The 20,960-nt window shown below is 40.1% G+C and overlaps 1 protein-coding gene across 1 annotated transcript in view; it reads left to right on the plus strand.

Annotated features, from left to right (window-relative positions):
* zfhx3b (zinc finger homeobox 3b) overlaps positions 1-18,473 on the plus strand; it is a 496,343-nt gene extending 477,870 nt beyond the window's left edge. The window contains exons 8-10 of the mRNA XM_060838007.1: positions 4,480-4,600; positions 6,834-12,296; positions 15,749-18,473. Coding sequence (XP_060693990.1) covers positions 4,480-4,600; positions 6,834-12,296; positions 15,749-17,292 — 7,128 coding nt within the window. The 3' untranslated portion in view covers positions 17,293-18,473. The remainder of the gene's footprint in view (positions 1-4,479; positions 4,601-6,833; positions 12,297-15,748) is intronic.
* Positions 18,474-20,960: the final 2,487 nt, after the last annotated feature.

Below are 20,960 nucleotides of genomic sequence, written 5' to 3' on the forward strand. Positions count from 1 at the left end.
TCTGAAAAAAGTTATTAAATGCCCTATGGTGTGGATTCTAACCCCTAAATTTGCCACATATTTCACCTGTTGATAATGAGTCTGTGTGTTTCTATTGGTTATTTACAGGACACAGTGGAGCACAATGCCAGTATAGTGGTGAACATAACACACATCCCTGTTGATTAGCTTGTGGAGAAGCTGTGCTGTGAAGATTATTTGTTTGTTTTTAATATAATTGAAGAGACTTACATTTATATAGTACCTTCAATGACCTCAGCGCAATTGAAAATGTTTTATAACCAATGAAGAATTAACTTCAAAGCGAAATCACTGTTGTACTGTAACAAAATTATAAAGTGTAATGGTTTCAAGTAGGATAAAATAAACTAAATATGGTTTTTCAAAAGTAGCTGTTGACTACGGGCTAATTATTAATTGAAGGAAGATAGCCTTTGTACAGCAACCTGCACCAATTTCTGACTATAACCTAAATACTATAAATGCCAATGATATTTATAGGCCATAGTTAACTTCACCTAACTTGGAAGCACAATTTCCAGAAACGGTTGCATTGACAGAAATATGACAAATAAAATGATCAGAGCAAGCTCAGCATTTGCCTGTTTATGGAAGAGACTGTGGAGGAAAACAGAACATCAAAGTGCAACTATAAGTTTGTTGTATACAAATCTGGGATTATATCAACAAGCCCATATGTAAGACATGACTATGTACTGCAGGCATACCAGGCAGTTGGTTAGGCTGCACCTGAGATGAAAATGTGTTGCTGGAAAAGCGCAGCAGGTCAGGCAGCATCCAAGGAACAGGAGATTTGATGTTTTGGACATAAGCCCTTCTTCAGGAAATCACCTGAGATGCACTTACAACATTGTGGACATTATATGGAAGGACAAAGTATCCAAGTTAGGCAGACATATCTGAAATGAATGCACTTACAGCAAGAGACCAACTCAAGTGGAGTGGAACTATAGTCTGCATCATTAATGATAATGTCACTAAAGTAGTCATGTATTCGCAACTTGGACACCATCAGTGAGATAGGCTGAGGTAATAAGTTCAAGTATACCTTGAAGGTGAATCCCAAGTAATGTGGCAAGCCCACCAGAGACTGGGAGAAAACATAGATAAAACTATCTGGGAAATTATCTCAAGTAGTTTCTTTGTTTCCTTTGACAACAATGAATACAGACAATAATGAACATAGGGCAAGTTAGAAAGCTATATTCATCTTGGCTTGCTCTATGGAAAGTCATCCAAGTCTGCAGGTGGGCTGTACAGCGACATTAGAATTAATAATAAATGACTCTGAATGCACAAAACTTTTGATGCCAAAGGGAAATTGACAACAATTTTACACATTTTAGCAGATTGCTTATTGTCACCTATGTAAAACAGGAGTGACTCCTCAACCATAAAAAATTTATTTTAAAAACTTAAGCGATTACCAAATATGGCACGTTACTCCTGTTGAAAAGATGACAAACCAACATTTGTGTGAAGCCAAGTCTTGCAGACTAGCATGCAAAGATGAATATGACTTTCTAACTTGCCCTATGTCCATTCCTGTTCAAAGGAAGCAAAGAAACTACTTCCCTCCAACAACTTGCCCACCACCGGTTCCTGGCTCACTGGTCTTTAGTAAGGACAAGCCAGGGAATTATAGACCAGTGAGCCTGACATCACTGGTAGGCAAGTTGTTTGAGGGAATCCTGAGGAACAGGATTTACGTGTATTTGGAAAGGCAAGGACTGATTAGGCATAGTCAACATGGCTATGTGCATGGGAAATCATGTCTCACAAACTTGATGGAGCTTTTTGAGGAAGTAACAAAGAGGATTGATGAGGGCAGAGCGGTAGATTTGATCTATATGGACTTCAGTAAGGGTTCGACAAGATTCCCCATGGGAGACTGATTAGCAAGGTTAGATCTCACGAAATACAGGGAGAACTCACCATTTGGATACAGAACTGGCTGAAAGGTAGAAGGTGTTAGTGGAAGGTTGTTTTTCAGACTGGAGGCCTGTGACCAGTGGAGTGTTGGCATCGGTGCTGGGTCCTCTACTTTTTGTCATTTACATAAATGATTTGGATGTGAGCATAAGAGGTACAGTTAGTAAGTTTGCAGAGGACACCAAAATTGAAGATGTAGTGGACAGCGAAGAGGGTTACCTCAGGTTACAACAGGATCTTGACCAGATGGGCCAATAGACTGAGAAGTGGCAGATGGAATTTAATTCAAATAAATGGGATGGGCTGCATTTTGGGAAAGGAAATCTTAGCAGGACTTATACACTTAATGGCAAGGTCCTTGGGAGTGATGCTGAACAAAGATACCTGAGAGTGCAGGTTCATAGTTCCTTAAAAGTGGAGTCGCAGGTAGCTAGGATAGTGAAGAAGGCATTTGGTGTGCTTCCCTTTATTGGTCAGAGTATTGAGTACAGGAGTTGGGAGGTCATGTTGTGGCTGTACAGGATATTGGTTAGGCCACTGTTGGAATATTGCATGCAATTCTGAGGCAGCATAGTGGCTCAGTGGTTAGGACAGCTGCCTCACAGCACCAGGGTCACAGGTTCGATTCTAGCCTCAGACTACTGTTTGTGTGGAGGTTGCACATTCTCCCAGTGCCTGCGTCGGTTTCCTCCCACAGTCCAAAGGTGTGCAGGTCAGGTGAATTGGTCGTGCTAAATTGCCCATAGTGTTAGATGCATTAATCAGAGGGAAATGGGACTGAATGGGTTACTCTTCGGAGGGTTGGTGTGGACTTGTTGGGCTGCAGGGCCTGTTTCCACACTGTAGGGAATCTAATCTAAACAATATTACCGAGCCTGTTAGAGGTGTAGATAGGAACAATATATGCATATATCTTCAGCAGTGCACTTATTAGAAGTATTTCTTTTGGGCGGCACAGTGGTTAGCACTGCTGCCTAACAGCGCCAGAGACCCGGATTCAATTCCCGCCTCAGGCGACTGCCTGTGTGGAGTTTGCACATTCTCCCCATATCTGCATGGGTTTCCTCCGGGTGCTCCGGTTTCCTCCCACAGTCCAAAGATGTGCAGATTAGGTGAATTGGCCATGCTAAATTGCCCGTAGTGTTAGGTGAAGGGGTAAATGTAGGGGAATGGGTCTAGGTGGGTTGCGCTTCGGTGGGTCGGTGTGGACTTATTGGGCCAAAGGGCCTATTTCCACACTGTAGGCAATCTAATCTAATCTCTCGGAAAAATGTTGTGAAACTTGAAAGGGTTCAGAAATGATTTACAAGGATGTTGCCAGGGTTGGAGGATTTGAGCTATAGGGAGAGGCTGAAGAGGCTGGGGCTGTTTTCCCTGGAGCGTTGGAGGCTGAGGGGTGACCTTATAGATGTTTACAAAATTGTGAGGGGGATAGATAGGGTAAATAGGCAAAGTCTTTTCCCTGGGGTCGGGGAGTCCAGAACTAGAGGGCATAGGTTTAGGGTGAGGGAGAATAGATGTAAAAGGGATCTACGGGACAACTTTTTCACACAGAGGGTGATGCGTGGATGGAATGAGCTGCCAGAGGAAGTGGTGGAGGCTGGTACAATTGCAACATTTAAGAGGCATTTGGATGGGTATATGAATAGGAAGAGTTTGGAGGGATATGGACCGGGCGCTGGCAGGTGGGACTAGATTGGATTGGGATATCTGGTTGGCATGGACGGGTTGGACAGAAGGGTCTGTTTCCATGTTGTACATCATCTCTATGATTCTATGGACCTGTGTAAAGCCAAGCATGGAGTATAATGTTTTGCAATTTGAAGAAGGAAGGGAAGGTCTAGGGTGGTGGGGCTGGAGGAGGCAGGTGGGAACTGAGTAGAGAATGTGCAGCGAATATTGAATGGTAATAGAAAGAGGATGAGTATATAGGACACCACATTAAAAGCTTAGAAGTATCAAAGAAAAATATTCAGAAGGCAAGAACCAGATCATCCAGGGGCAAAACTACTGAGAATTCTCAGTCTGCAAAGCAAATAAAAGGAATTAATTGAACAGTGAGAAATTTTAATGTAATTAAGAGATGAAATTGAAAACTATTAATGTATTTAGCTTAACAGAATATTCAAGTTAGAGGAAAATTGTGTCTAATTTGTTTTCAGTCAAGCTCTCTGGTTTATAAGTTATGTATAATAATTTCTGTTATATTTAAGAAGGATTGATTTAATAGCAAAATTTCTGAAGTCAGGTCGCACTTTCAACTAGTCTTTTATAACTAGTTACAATACAGGACTTTGAATAAGTGATAAAATCATTGTCAGTAATCAGAATATGAATTTTAGGAAAACATAACTAATAAAGTCTAGTGCAGGTCGTCTGTGTTGTTTAGATCATTTTGTCTCCACAGAAACTTGTATTCTTGGCACATTATTTCAAAAATAATGTTACTAAGCTAACAATGTACTGCTGAAATCAGATTGAACAAATTAGATCTTTCTTCCTAACGATTAAAGTTCTTCTGTATAGGTAACCACACCAGAGATGATGATGCCAAGCACCATGTTTCTTCCTACAACTGTTCCAGAGAGAGAAAGCCATGCAGTGACTGCAACAAGTTCCAATGCAGAGGACTCCACAAAACTACAAGGTATGTTGGATTATAGCAGCTGCATGGGAACCTGCTCCATTTCAAATTGCATTGCCGGGTACATATCATTCTGTAGCTTGTATTGTCATTGTACTTACACAAATCAAGCTATAGAATGGAACAACTGTGCATTTTCAGAAGAGAAAGATTAAATGCTGTAAATTGAATTAATTGTTTATTATTAATGTTTAATGGCTCTACATTAACCATTGCTCATTTGCCTGCAGCAAGTAAGTATCATCTCATTATCAGCCAAGCTGTGTCCGTCACTTGTATATTAGGCAACATTACAAGCAAAAAAACCCAAAATTGATAACTATTCTACACATTAATTTCTGAACATCCTCGTTTAGATCCCTTTCTAAGAACAATCCCAAGTAAACCAGGACCAAGTCTCAGTGTTTATTTTCACTTTCGCCTTGGGACACTGTTAGTTGATATGTAGCAACAGAAATTGCTGGATGAACTCAGGTCTGGCAGCATTTGTGGGGAGAGAGAAACAGTTCTGTTTCGAGTCTGATCTGACTATTCTTCAGAAGCCGGCTCTAAAGAAGAGTCATATCAGATTTGAAATGTTAGTTGTTTCTCTCTGCACAGATGCTGCCATAACTGCTCAATTACTGCAGCACTTTGTTTGTATTTCAGATCTCCAGCATCTATAGTACTTTGCTTTTATTTTGTGTCACTTGTACCCTGACAAATGCTCTAATCTTGGATACCTCTGGGGCAACATTGCAAAATGAAAATGTCCAGATATTAGATGGATCATTGTTGTGTAGAATGTGTTCTTAGCCAATCAAATATTGATTGTGTCCCAAAACTTAGTCAGAGTAGAGAAAATTTATGCAGGATTTATGTTGGCTTTCTGCTCCTGTATTGCTCTTTTAACACTACAGTCCAAAAGTTACAATTACTCCCACAATAACAAAGAGTTATGAGTGTTTCATATGAGTTAGTTTGTCCTGCTTTAGATTTTGTGCATCCAAAAAGTGAGGCTTGTTCTTTCCACTGGCAATTATTTAAGGATTTGAGGGCAAATGAGTTAACTGACAACTTGTTCCACTGGTCAATACCGTAAAAGTTAATGTAGAGCCTTATGTCTGTTTATCAGTGTGAACCCCATAATCTGTACTTTCTTTAAGGTCAGATTGTGTCTTCAAAGATTTCTGTAAGCCTCAGCATTCCAGCACCTTTGATTTCAACATTATCTGAATTTTACAGTTCAGTTCAGTAATTTTGTTCTGACACCTTCATTCTAGAAAGGGTACATTCATTTTATAATGTGCCCACTTAACTCTCACACTATAGAATATACCTTTTTTTATTTCTGCAACTCCTATTGCACGGAAATGGCATTTGGTTTATTTTATTGTAATTGAATTCAGACTGCAGGAAGTGAATCTCAATGGCAATACAAAATGAAATAATCAGCCAGCAATTCTGAATTTGAACATCAAAGTATTTTGTAGAATTAGTTGTACTTATTGAAATTTTATCCCTTAATGTGGGAAATGAAGTAGATATTTCTTTAAATTTATTAGAATGAGGGCTGCCTGATTTGTGTTCATCCAGGCTTGTTATTCCATCAGAATCTACCTTTGGCAAATGTCAGATTATGGAGTCACCACTGTTTTAAAAATGTTTTTCCTGATGGGTATTGATTCAGACTGCTTTAAAAAAGTGGCAGGTTCTCATTAGCAATTACTATTATTATTTACACCTAATACTCCATCAAATACATCATTGCCAATTACAAAAACCAAACTGTGCTTCAAAACTAGCTGGATATCCAATTCACTACTTTCTAGCACAGTAGCAAACTAAAATGAATTTTAAAGTACTGTAAATACTTATGTAATGAAATGTATGGTATTGAAGTCCAGAATGCGGATGTATACAAGTCTGAATGCAATATAATAGAAACATCACTACCTCACACCTATGGCACTAGTTATTGGTTCAAGGCAAGAAAAGCAAACACTAGTAAATTATATAAATTTGATCTGTTTCCAAAATCATTCAACTCAAATTACCAGAAAACATTTAAGGTGCTTAAATAAAGTGGTAACTTATTGTATCTTGGTATTCAGAGGTACAATGCACAAATGGTATTGTAAATCTAAACTTTTATTTAATATGACAAGTCTTGTATTCAGTAAAAACAAATTAGAAGTGGGACTTATAAGAATTTACACTACCCACTGATAGTTCTCATTAAATTTGTTTTCATTAGAAACATCAGATCCACCAGAAAAGAGCAGTGTACCTTCGGAAAATACAGAGCGTAGCATGGAACCAAAGTCTTCTATTGACCAGAATTTAGTGAAGGATGATGCTGGGTTCCTGTGTTGGAAGAAAGGATGTAACCAGTTGTTTAAGACTTCCACTGCACTTCAGGCCCATTTCAATGAGATTCACGCAAAAAGGCCCCAACTACCTGTATCAGATCGTCATGTCTACAAATACCGCTGTAATCAGTGTAGCCTAGCCTTCAAGACCATTGAGAAACTGCAACTGCACTCTCAGTATCATGTAATTAGAGCTGCCACTATGTGCAGTTTGTGCCAGCGCAGCTTCCGTACTTTTCAAGCCTTGAAAAAGCACCTTGAGACAAGCCACCTGGAACTGAGTGAAAGTGACATCCAGCAACTTTATAGTGGACTTGCAATCAATGGTGATGTTATGGCCCTGGGTGATGCATCTCTGAGTGAAGATCCAACTCTTGGAGCAGATGAAGATAAAGATGAGGAAAGTGATTCAGATGAGAAGCAGAGCCCCGTTGGAAGTGACTCTGGATCTGTTCAAGAAGATTCTGGCTCTGAGCCAAAACGGGCCCTGCCATTTAGGAAAGGTCCTAATTTCACAATGGAGAAATTCTTGGATCCCTCTCGTCCCTATAAGTGCACAGTCTGTAAGGAGTCATTTACACAAAAGAACATCTTGCTTGTCCATTATAATTCTGTGTCTCACCTGCACAAGCTGAAAAGGGCACTTCAGGAATCTGCTACTGGTCAATCTGAACCAACAAGCAGCCCAGATAACAAACCTTTCAAGTGTAATACATGTAATGTGGCCTACAGCCAAAGCTCAACCCTAGAGATCCATATGAGATCAGTGTTACACCAGACCAAAGCACGAGCAGCAAAGTTAGAAGCTGCTAGTAGCAGTGGAGGTGCTGGTGGCACCATTAGTAGCAGTAATGCCACTTTAGGATTGTCAACATCTAGTCCAAGCCCAAGTGGTAATAGCAATGGTAATGCTGATGCTAGCTTAAGTGGCAGTGGATGTGGGGTTACATATAGTGCTACCTGTAGCTTGGGTTTAATGAGTGGAAGCCAGATCATTGCTGATTCCATTGGAACATCCACAGTTAGCAACTCTGTTGCAACGAGCATTCCCACATCGTTAGAACAGAAAGATGCCAGCAAGAGAAAAATAGTTGATATGATCACTTCTCGACAACCGCAGCAGCAGCAGCAGCAGCAGCAGCAGGTGCAGACATTGGCTCATGTTCAAGCCCAGGCCCAGGCCCAAGCTCAGGCTCAGGCCCAAGTCCAGGCTCAGCTACAACAAGAACTTCAGCAAGCCGCTCTCTTCCAGCCCCAGCTCTTCAATCCAGCCTTACTCCCCCATTTCCCCATGACCACTGAGGCTCTACTGCAGCTCCAGCAACAGCAGCTATTATTCCCTTTCTATATTCCTGGAACAGAGTTCCAGCTGAACCCAGAAATCAACGTACCAGCGAGCAGTGCTACATTAACAATACCGGGGACAAATACTTCACTTGAAGATGTGAAACCCCACAGTCAAAACCTACAGCACCAAATGGTTCAGCCACAAGGGCAGCACTCTTCTCTAACACAGCAACATACTAGTTTACTCCAACAAAGCCAACAGCTGGACAAGAAGCCAAAAGCAGTTCTAAAAGACAAAGACAAGGATGGGCAGAAAGACAAAGAAAGTTACGAGAAATCTGATGAAGGGTTGATGTCAAAGGAAATTTCCATCGAGGCACAGAAATCCAAAGAAAGGAAAGACCAAACAGCATATAGTGGTAGTGAATCTTCTCTGCTCCCTCCTCGAATTCCCTCTGATGCTCGGGGTAATGCCACCAAAGCCTTGCTTGAAAATTTTGGGTTTGAACTTGTCATTCAGTACAATGAAAATAAACAAAAGGTTCAGAAGAAAAGTAAAAACGGCTTGAGTGATAATTTGGATAAGTTGGAGTGTGATACATGTGGGAAATTATTCTCTAATATATTAATCCTGAAGAGCCATCAAGAGCATGTGCATCAGCAGTTTTTGCCATTCGAGGAGCTTGAGCAGTTTGCCAAACAGTACAGAGACAACTATGATAAACTGTATCCCCTGAGGCCACAAACACCGGAACCCCCTCCTCCACCTCCACCCCCTCCCCCGCCACCACCCCCACCCCCTCCGCCTGCACCACCTCAGTCATCTCCTGCTCAGAATCTTACATCGACTGCGCCACCTCACACACCGCCTGCTATTTCAACATCACAACCTTCTGTCTCAATTTCTCAACTCTCTATGCCAATGGACTTGCCTATTTTTTCACCTCTTCTGATGCAGTCAATGCCTTTACAGTCTTTACCCCCTCAGATACCCTCCCAGCTAACACCGGTGGACCCAAAACCTGCAGACCTGGCTCAGCTTTATCAGCAGCAGCTCAACCCGAGCCTACTTCAGCAACAGCAAAACAAACGGCCACGGACACGCATCACTGATGAACAGCTCAAAATCCTCAGAGGGTACTTTGATATAAATAATTCACCAAATGAAGACCAAATCAAAGAAATGTCTGACAAGTCAGGGTTGCCACAGAAAGTAATAAAGCACTGGTTCCGAAATACATTGTTTAAAGAACGACAGCGCAACAAAGACTCCCCATACAATTTCAACAATCCTCCTGTTACATCACTTGAAGACCTTAAGGCAGATTCGAAGCCTCCCTCTCCAGAACCTGCAAGGGCTGAGTATTACAGAAGCAATCGATCAACCAGGACAAGATTTACTGACTATCAGCTGCGTGTCTTGCAGGATTTCTTTGATGCGAACGCTTATCCAAAAGATGACGAATTTGAGCAGCTTTCTAATTTGCTGAACCTTCCGACCCGTGTGATTGTTGTCTGGTTTCAAAATGCACGACAGAAGGCACGCAAGAATTATGAAAACCAAGGTGAAGGAAAGGAAGGTGAACGCCGTGAGCTGTCAAATGATCGTTACATCCGCACGAGTAATTTGAATTACCAATGTAAGAAATGCAGTTTGGTATTTCAGCGTATCTTTGACCTCATTAAACACCAAAAAAAACTGTGCTATAAAGATGAAGATGATGATGGTCAGTATGACAGTCAGACAGAGGACTCCATGGATGCATCTGAGATGTCAGGGCCCTCTGCTTCATCTTGCAGCACTCCTATGACCTCAGCTGTCTGTGGTTCATCTTCAGTGGCAACAGCAAGTGTAATGTCTGGAAATATGCCTTGCACCTCAAGCGAGAAAGAGGAAGGCCCCTGTAACCCAGAATTACCTGATGAGAAGCCAAAGCAGCCTGAATCTCCTGATACACAGCAGCAGCATTCACAAGAGAAGCTGTTACAACCAAAACCTGAGGCACAGCAGCAGCAACCAGATCAGAAAACGCAGGTAACACAGCAGAAGGCTCCACAGCTCTCATCCCCTCCACAGTCACAGCAGCAGTGCTCTGTACCCCAAGCCGTCCCTAGCCCATCTCAGCTTCCTCATGTTTCTTTAAATCCACTTCACACTTCAACACCACAACAGCTTGGAAGCCTACCTCCACAGATGATTCATTACCAGTGTGATCAGTGCAAACTGGCATTTCCTACCTTCGACCTTTGGCAGGAGCATCAACAGCTTCATTTTCTATCTGCACAAAATCAATTTGTGCATCCCCAGTTCTTAGATCGCCCAATAGAAATGCCCTTCATGCTTTTTGACCCCACTAACCCTCTGCTAGCCAGTCAGATACTTTCTGGAACTCTACCTCAGATCCCAGCAAGCTCTGCTTCTTCACCTTCTACACCAAATTCCGCTATGAACACACTAAAAAGAAAACTGGAAGAAAAAGCGAGCGTTAGCCCTGGAGATAATGATAGTGGAAACAATGGCGACGAACCTCAGAGAGATAAGCGTTTAAGGACAACTATCACCCCGGAACAGTTGGAAATCCTCTATCAGAAGTACCTACTGGATTCAAATCCAACCCGGAAAATGTTGGACCACATTGCACATGAAGTCGGCCTCAAAAAACGTGTTGTTCAAGTTTGGTTCCAGAATACCCGTGCTAGGGAGAGAAAAGGTCAATTTAGGGCTGTTGGTCCTGCACAAGCTCATAGGCGCTGTCCATTCTGCAGAGCCCTTTTTAAAGCTAAGACAGCACTAGAAGCCCACATCCGATCACGCCACTGGCATGAAGCTAAACGTGCTGGGTACAGCTTGATCATGTCCTCTGTTTTGTCAAGTGATACTGATGGAGGAAATCTATTAAAGGTAGATTCAACAGATTGCACCAGTTTTGCCCAGCTTTCATCAATAAACAGTGACAGTCAGTCTGCTACTCTTTCACCGGTGAACAAAAGTGGAGAATTTTCACCCAAAGCTCTTCTCAGTCCATCATCTATCAAAATGGAGGGACTTGAAGACTTTGATGGTCCTACAATTTCTTCAGTGAACTTGGGATATGACCAAACTAGGCTTGATAATGATGATTGTTCCTCAGTCAACACAGCAATTACTGACACTACAACTGGAGATGAGGCAAATGCAGACAATGACAGTGCAACAGGAATGTTAGCTGATTCAAAACCAATCCTTTATCAAGCAGAGGGTCTTCAGAAGATTGTGCAATCAACAATACAAGATAATGAAGACAGGATATCATCTGGCTTAGTCAGTCCATCACCTAGTTATTACGCTAAGGAGTTGGAAAATGATTGTACTGTTGATTACAGTGAAACGTCAAGCCTTGCTGATCCCTCTTCACCTTGCCCTGGTGGAAGCAATACATTGTCAAGGCCCATAGACAATGAACGTCCAGGCCAAAAACGCTTCCGCACTCAGATGACGAATCTCCAATTAAAGCTGCTGAAATCTTGCTTTAATGATTATCGAACGCCAACCATGTTGGAATGTGAGGTTTTGGGAAATGAAATAGGGTTGCCAAAACGAGTTGTTCAAGTTTGGTTCCAGAATGCTAGGGCAAAGGAGAAGAAATCTAAGCTGAACATGGCAAAACACTTTGGTATCAATCAGACTACTTATGAAGGACCCAAATCAGAGTGCACTTTGTGTGGCATCAAGTATAGTGCCCGGCTATCTGTGCGAGACCACATTTTCTCCCAGCAACATATCTCCAAAGTGAAGGAGACTATTGGAAGTCAGCTAGATAAAGAAGTTGAATACATTGACCCGGCTACAGTCCGTCGGCTCATGGCACAACAAGAACTAGACCGTATTAAGAAAGCTAATGAGGTTCTTGGTTTAACATCACAGCAGCAAACACTTCAGCAGCAAGGCTTGTTTGAAAATCCACCAGTACAAGCTCTTAATCTTCCTACTGCCTACCCAACATTGCCAGGGATTTCACCTGTATTACTGCCAGGTGTGGGCAGTCCTTCATCTTTACCTGGCTTTACTTCATCTAACACAGGTGGGTAGCATTACTGGTTTAAGTTTACATAGCATGGATTTTTTTTTGGTAGATTTCAATCTGATATTTGCCTACCATACAAATTTAACTTGTATCACCTGGAGTCAAATCTAGCCCAACAGATAGGATGAAGGTGTCCTGTCTTTGAAGCCTGCTACCAACAAGCTTAAAACAGATTGCAGAAGATGTAATCTCAAGGCAATAAACTGATACAAGTTTGATTCTTTTTTGCAATCTTGCTCTGGAAGGCACCAAGAGTAGAGTGTGGAGAGTGGAAGACTAAGTATTGTGAGATGCTTTTCTGAAGTTGGAGTAAAGGGGTTTTGTTTGGGCAACCAATCCTGACCTGCAGTGCTTTATCCACTCTATGCAAAATTGGAAGTGTCCCTTCCATGCATATTACCCTTTCACTTTTACCATGCATATACATAATATAACAGAACCATAAAGAAATTTGGTTATCGTCCTGAAATGGAAACCTCATTGATCAAATAATCTCTCCAGCATGTAAATTGATAGTAACGGACTTGCTGACAGGGTTTTGTGACATCAGCAATTAATCTAACCCATAGATTATTTTATGATGTAGTGACTCTGATACAGACTTAACATAGATTTAGGTTTATTAATTTAATAATAGCAGGATATTTGACATGCTTTGTATGGGATCATATCTACAGGATCTACATTTTTAAAACATATCAATGACATTAAAAATGTCAGTTTAAATGGAACAGGCTGTAAAGAAGAAAGTATTTTGATATAATGTTACTCATTTTTTTCTATTAATAGAATCAAATGTTGTTATTACACTAAATAATGTTTTAATAAAGTATTGCACTAATAACTCATTATCAGTTCTGATTTTCGTTGGTCCTTTAAAGTCAATGGAACTTGTTGCTGTTTCAATTGTGGCACTGTATATGCTACTGTTGTACAGATTCTGAAATAAGAGTAAGATTTGTTTTTAGTTATAAATAGATCTTTAGATCTTAAATATATCCTGCGAAAGACTTCCTTTATTTTACTAGTATGTCTCTGTGCCCAATATTGCATGAAAGAAGCAGAAACAAACTTCTTATCTGAAAGAAGAGAAAAGTAGAAGAAATTAAGGTTTAAAAGCCTTATGCCAAATACAGCAAAATGAGAATAATACCTGTATGGAATCCAACCTTTTTTAAGGTTTAGATAATTAATTCTGAGTATACTACAGGGATTTCATCATACCGCTGTATTCGTAAAAATGTCATAGATGTTCAAGAGTACAAATTGGAACAATGGAATTCTTAAGTTTTTTTTACTAAAGAGAGTATGGAACTGAATAAGCAGATTGTGTTTAAAATCTTCACATACTTTAACATCATTCATGCCAAGACATCCATATTAAACCAGTCTATCTTTTTGAGATCCAGCTACACATCCCTTTGCAACAAAACCAAATTGTACTTTTTTTTTACAAATTGCATTTAAGTGGATTTTACTGCTCATCAGGCTTGCATAGATGTCGATTTTAGTCCACCACGTTGCTAAGTTACATTTCTAATGTCCAGTGATCTATAACAGGCACAGTTTTTCCACTATCAGTGAGATGTGAATACATATTCCACATGTGTTAGCAGGCTTCATTTTGTATGTCCTGACCCACATTTTTATCAGCTTGTTACTTGCTTGGAAAACTCTGCTGTTTAACAGCAAAATATCCAAAATTAGTAGTTCTTCAGTGATCTAAATTATTCCCTTACCATTCAAGCAGTTTCAAAAATGTGAATTTATGATATGACAATTGTTTAAAATTAGGGCTCTAATTTATTATTTTGCTCCTATTTTTACCTCTTAATGGAGGAACAGGGGTGACATTCCATATTGATATTGCAGGTTATCTAATGCTTGACACATAGGTGATGCTGCATAGTATTCCCCATTAAGACAAACAATGTAGCTCAGTTGGACCCTATTCTTCCCTATAATCTTGCATAGGTAAGAACGAGGTCCAACTGAGCTACGATGTTTGTCATGAGATGGTGATAGGTAATGTAATTATAGTCCTGCCAGACCATAGGGTTGCTGACTCATCAGAGAGAGAGAGAGACAACTGGCGACAGTTTAACTTCCGGATCACCATATTCACAGGCAAGGGGAGAGGTTGAGAAGGAGAGTCCTCTGGGGTAACCTCAGCTAGTGCTGAACCCATTGAACCCATGCTATTGGCATCACGCACCAGCCATCTAATCAACTGAGCTCACCAAACACCTTGAGGAGCAGAGCTCTGGCTTGGTGGAGAAAATGTCACCATATGATCTGTTTGGAATCCCAAACCAGTTCATTTAATTTGGTTGCTCCAGTATTCCCTAACCTGTACATTAACAATTAAAAGTAAATATTATAAACACAACTATGAACTTTGTTTCAAACAGCTTAGTTATGTTGATTAGTCATGATAACATGTCCAGTTACTTTGAGGTACTGAACACTCTGTTTAGTAAAGCTCCCTCCCTGCAATGTTATCTACATTGGATTGTTGATACCAGTAAGCAACTGGGCACAAACTAGATATTTTAGCTTGGCTAGAGTTTAGATTAGTGTTTTTTTTTCTTCTTTATTCTAACGTGGAATGTGGCCATCTTTGGCAAGGATAGCAATTGCTGCCAAATCCTAACTGAGATGCTTGCTGGGCCATTTCAGATTACTGTTAAAAGTCAGCCACATTGCTATGAATCTGGAATGATGTGTCAGCCAGATTGGTTAAGAACAGCAGATTTCCTTTCCTTAAGGACGTTAGTGAATCAACAAAATTTTTACAACAATTAAAGATAGTTGCCATTATTTAGACTAACTTTATACTCTAGATTTACTACTTGAATTTAAACTATGGGATTTGGTGGCAAGACCGCAGAGCCATTCGCCTTGAACTCAAGGTTATTAATCTAGTGACATTCCGATGGTATGACTGTCTAACCTAATTTAGAGGGCAGTTTCAAATGCGCTGTAGTCATGCCACCCCTCATTGCTTCAAGCCCTGAGGACAACTCACTAGTGTGTATTTAAGCCAGATAATGATGCATTGCACATTAGTAGAAGCCATAGGATAAGAATAGGAATAAAATAATATTTCAAAAAGCAGAAAAAAAGTGGGTAATGATGAAATATGCTGTGCAAGGTGAATTATTTATGTAAACTTTTAAAGGCAATAATGCTTACATAAAACCTGGCCAACAGAAATTTGTCGGGTAGCTTTATGCAGCTTTCTAGTTGTATTGTCTGTTGCTGATGGCCTCAAAGTTAACTTATAAAAATGAAAGATCCACTTGCATTTGTAAAATTCTTGTCGTACTGTGCAAGAAAAAAACAAACTATTCTGCAGTGTTTGAGTGGATAAACAAACCTTTTTGTATTCGGCAGCGCTTTTGTGGATCTGTTGGTGGTTTATGTTTCTTCTTTCTATTTATTTTTAGCTTTAACTTCTCCCAAACCTAACCTTTTGGGCATTCCTGGTTCAACTGTACCCTCCCCTGGCCTTCCGACTACTGGACTGCCAAGCAAGCAACCTCCTTCATTGACATCGCAGGCCCCAACACAGGCTACCACAACAATCCCACGTCCAGCATCAGCTACCCAGCAACAGCAACCCGAACAACGTAAAAGCAAAGAAAACGAGAGGGCAAAAGAAAAGGAAAAAGATAAAACGGATCCTATGCCCACGGCAAACAAGGAGAAAAACGATAACAGTGCTGGCACATCTGTACCTCTTCCGGGCATGGAGTATGTGGTTGATCCAGCCCAGCTTCAGGCTCTACAAACTGCACTGGCTTCTGATCCAACTGCCCTGCTCACCAGCCAGTTTCTGCCCTACTTTGTGCCAGGCTTTTCTCCATACTATGCCCCACAAATTCCCGGAGCCCTTCAAGGAGGATACCTTCAGCCAATGTACGGGATGGAGGGTCTCTTTCCTTACAACCCAGCTTTATCCCAAGCTCTAATGGGGCTGTCACCAGGGTCTTTGCTGCAGCAATATCAGCAATATCAGCAAAGTCTACAAGATGCCCTCCAGCAGCAACAGAGGCAGTTGCAGCAGCAGCAGCAACAACAACAGCAGCAGCTGCAACAACAATTACAGCAACAGCTACAGCAGCAGCAGCAGCAGCAACAGCCAAAGCAGCAGCCTAAACCAAGCCAAGTCCCCGGCCCACAACTAACAGCTTCCCCAGATAAAGAATCCGCCAAAGAATCTCCTAAAACAGAAGAGCAAGCCAGTGCTCCCAGAGAAACATCCCTTTCCAAACCAGAAGAACGGCAACAAACAGAAAGCAAAAGTACGGACTCGCTTGACCTGTTCATTGTTCCAAAGGTGCAGTACAAGTTGGTCTGTCGCAAGTGTCAGATGGTCTTCACTGATGAAGAGACAGCCATGAGCCACCTGCAGTCAATATGTTTCTTTGGTCAGTCTGTGATAAATCTGCAAGAGACGGTGCTTCGTGTCCCGACCAGCACCTACCACTGCCTGGCCTGTGATACTACACTGAGCGGGGATGAAGCTCTAAGTCAACATCTCGAGTCAACCTTGCACAAACACAGAACAATCAAACGAGCAGCAAGATACGCCAAAGAGCACGCTAGTTTATTACCTCACTCAGCCTGCTTCCCCGATCCTAACACCGCATCTACCTCGCAGTCTGCCACTCACTCTAACGACAGCCCCTCCTCCAGCCTGTCCCCCCATGCCTCCATAAAATCTTGGCCTAACATTCTTTCCCGAGCCTCAGTCAGGAAGCCCTCTTCTTTACCTTCTCTCTCCTCATCTTCAACAGTTACCTCAAGTTCATGCAGCACCTCAGGGGTTCAGACCTCTATACCAACAGACGGCTATTCAGATGAGTCTGACAGTGAGCTCAGCCAGAAGTCAGATGGCCTGGATTGTCCGCTGGAGGGTCCAAATGACCCCAGCTGCCGCAGAGACAGTAGTCTGACTAGTGTAGGAATGGACACCTTCAGATTGTAAGCTTGAAGATGGACAATATGATTAATAAAGAAAAACAAACCAATTTCAAAAAAGACTAACTGCAATTCCAAAGCTTCTAACCAAAAAAATAAAATCTTTCAGGATTGTTGTCTCATATTGATATGCTGGCAACATCTAAACCTGTTACACTGGTTGCTAGAAGGTACTATGGTTAGCTGAGCAATGACAGAAACCAGAAAGCAATGAACTGCCTCAATTTAATTACAGTGGTCTTTGAACCTGAAACCCCTTATTTCCCCAGTGCAAACATGCCCTAAGTTGATAGCACAGCAGATGTCAGCATGTACCTTATGGGATGACAATCCACCATTTACAGTTTAGATTTCTTGCTATGTAAGCATTCGGATACCAATGGCTAGCTAAAATGTAATGTCTTGTATTCTCAGGTCAATAGCTCACACCTTGTTCTGTTTTCAGAATCATACTTTACTTTTGTTCGTTTGTTTATCCTGTTTTTTATTTTTTTTGTTCCAGAAGAAGATTTTTTTTCAAATGGGCAGAAAGTATTCAAAAGAGTTAAAATATTAAACACATCTTACTGGGGATTTACAAAGAATAGCTCTTCTGCTGTATAATCTGAGGGATAATTAAGCACTCCCATTGCCACCAAAACACAAGAGTGTTGAGGACTTGTAGCTGAGATAACAACGAATTTAAAAGAAAAACTAACTTTCTGTATTTATGATAGATATGAACATTTTGGTGTTGAGTAGTTTGTTGCATTGGAAATGACCTAAACAGTATGGTAGATTGAAAACCTTTGTGTACATTAGCTTTTGTATTGTCCAACAGAAAGCTCTTCATTTTGATGTTGTCTTGTTCATTCCTATAGGGTAGATTGAATCAAGTTACTGGTCTATGCTTTTCTGTCGTATTCCTTCCTTTCCCACCTTCCCCTTCCAACCTTGAAACCTTCCTTAATGCTCACCTTCCTCTTTGAAGGTGGTTTGCTCTAGTTTTATAGAAGGAAGAAAAAAAAGTAAATTTAAAAGATTTTTTGTGGATAGGGTCCTTTTCAATTTTTTTGTGAACCTTTAAGGAACATAATGATTATTTACCTGTGTCTGTAACCTTTGTGCACTTACCTCTCTGCTTTTGTAGATGCTATGGAAACTTTTCCTATGAAGCAGACATTTGTTTTTTGTGTAGTGTGGCGGCAGTCTGGTCTTTATTTTGGGGGGGGTGGGGGGGGGGGGGAGGGAGGGAGGAGATTAATTATTATTTTTTCTTTTGTCATAAAGAGAAAAAATTCTCGCGCTTTAACAAAATCCAAAGACATACACTTTCACCATTGGTGCATAAAGATGAAAAGAGGCATCTTTATACTTGAGAATTTGTTCTTCTGATTTAATAAAAATTTAACAAAAAAGGAATGGTAATATCCAGGTCACTGCCATTGCTTCTTCTGTAAGCAAAGTAGTGCCCTAAGACAAACAAAAATACCAAAAAAAAACTTTTTACTTAAAGGTTTGTCCTTGTATTGTGGAATAAGTGCAGTGGTGGTTAGAAGACACTGCTACTACCAAGAATATCAGATAGTGATCTTTTAAGAAAATGTCTTTGTTATTTGGGCACTTGTGTTATGTACATCTCTGTAGTCACATTTAATGTCAAAAAATTCATTAGCATTAAAAAGGTCTGAACTCTTTTTTAAAAAAAAAGTCTTTTTTTGCTGCAAATGTTGTAGTCCCACATTAGATGCTTGCTTATACCTTGCTTTTCGCGAAGCTTTACTGGAAACCAATAAATCAGTTTTAGCCCTTGCTTTTTTGATATTCCTTTTTTCATCTTTCTGTTGCAAATGGAACGTTTTTAGACTGTGAATACACCTTTCCATGGTTCAGTTTGGCTGATGCTTTTACTAATGTCAAAAGCCAACAAAATTTGCAGAACTCCAGTTCATTCCAAACTATCAACTTGGAGTTTGTTGCAGGGACTGATTTTTTTGTTTTGTTTTTGTTTTGAAGTAGTCAATAAGCTGTTGTACATATTCATAATCAGGCTTGTGCACAGTGCAAAAATGATTTTTTTGTAATAATTACATGCAGATAGTATAACTTCAGTTTCAGAGGTGACAGAAATTTAAATTACATTTAAAAGTAGGCCTATTTTACATAAAGATATCTGATGACGTTCAAAAGTGGAAAATTCAAATTCTTTTCTAAATGAGGTTAAGAAAAAATAGCTCCCACAAGATGAAAAATTTTATTCCAAGGTTGTACAGTTTTTGTTTTTGTTTTGTTTTTTGATGTGATTCTATGAAATATATTCGGCATTTAACTGTTAATTTGTATGTTAGTATGTTTCTGTATCATATATAATTTTCCTCATATTAACTGTTAACATTTTAACACTAGCATTATATTTTAAATACTGATTTGTTTTATGTTTTTTATCTTTATATACTATGACATGGCCTCTTAAGGTGCAATTTTCTGGTTTGTATTTTCTTGGAACTCTGACCTTTGTTTCCAAAGTCTGTTCAGTAGCACTTGTACTCTACCATTTACAAAGACTAATAATTGTGTGGGTCAGGCTACCCCAAGTTTTACAGTTAAACGTAGCAAGACGTACAGGTGAAAAGTGGACAAGACATATTTGCATCTAAAGGCACCACCAGTACTGAAACACGGAGCTGGGAAAAAGCACTGAGCAGTTTTTTGAAAAAAAATTATTTAACTATATATGAATGTGGCCAAAGCTTTAAGCAATGAGAATGGTGCCACATTAAAAGTGTCCATTTTTTGTGGCATGGGGAAAAAGAATAAGACAAGAGAAGCATTAACACAAGTCAGCATACTTGATGTATCTAAGTTCTTGGACAATAAAGAAGATTATTGTCATTCTTGTGGAGAAACTGCCCACTGTGAACAGCATTGACTTTTACATCTTGGGCAACTTTGGAAACATTACCCTGAGGTGAAAGAGGTATCTCCAGCCTTGCAATGTACAAAAAAGAGCAAGTTAAACCAAAAATGATGTTCTTGATGTTTTTTCTATAATGTAGTCTTGTTAGTTTTTTTGTTACTGTAACAATAATGAAAAAAAATTTCAACTGTACCAAAATCATGGAAACTAACAACCACGTGGATTTCGAACTTTAAAAAATTTTGTCACAAACCTTGTTGTCATAGTTAAGTTGATTGTAGATGGTAATTGAATATACTCCTTTGAAAATACTTCATCAAGTATGTTTCTTGCTCATTGTGATACATTAAAAAAAACCAGTATGAGCAAAGCTTTGTGTTTGGTTATGTTATTCACTCATTTAAAAAATGATCCTTGCTCCTATTCAAAACAAAATGTTAAGATATTCAGCCTCACCATTATGCTCTAGTACAAGTGAACGATTCTTGCCATTTTCATGCAGGTGCAGGTGGGTAGTAGGAAGTTAACAATCCACTCTGCCTGTATGCAGAAAAGTCTGAAGAATAAAGTTTTATTCATGTGAGTGTATGTGAGTTGACCATGCCATATTAGTGTGTGCCACATCTTTTAATTTGTGTTGAAATTCTCCTGCATTATGTGCAGTTGGTGCTCAGGGGCAGCAGCATTTCAGGCCCCATGTTTAGGCAGAATTGCTGTTGATCCCATCTTTCCCTAAATAATTAAATCAGCTGCATTGCATGGCACACTTAAAGTTGTTG

Source organism: Hemiscyllium ocellatum, chromosome 17, assembly GCF_020745735.1.
Source record: "Hemiscyllium ocellatum isolate sHemOce1 chromosome 17, sHemOce1.pat.X.cur, whole genome shotgun sequence".
NCBI classification, from domain to species: Eukaryota; Metazoa; Chordata; class Chondrichthyes; order Orectolobiformes; family Hemiscylliidae; genus Hemiscyllium; species Hemiscyllium ocellatum.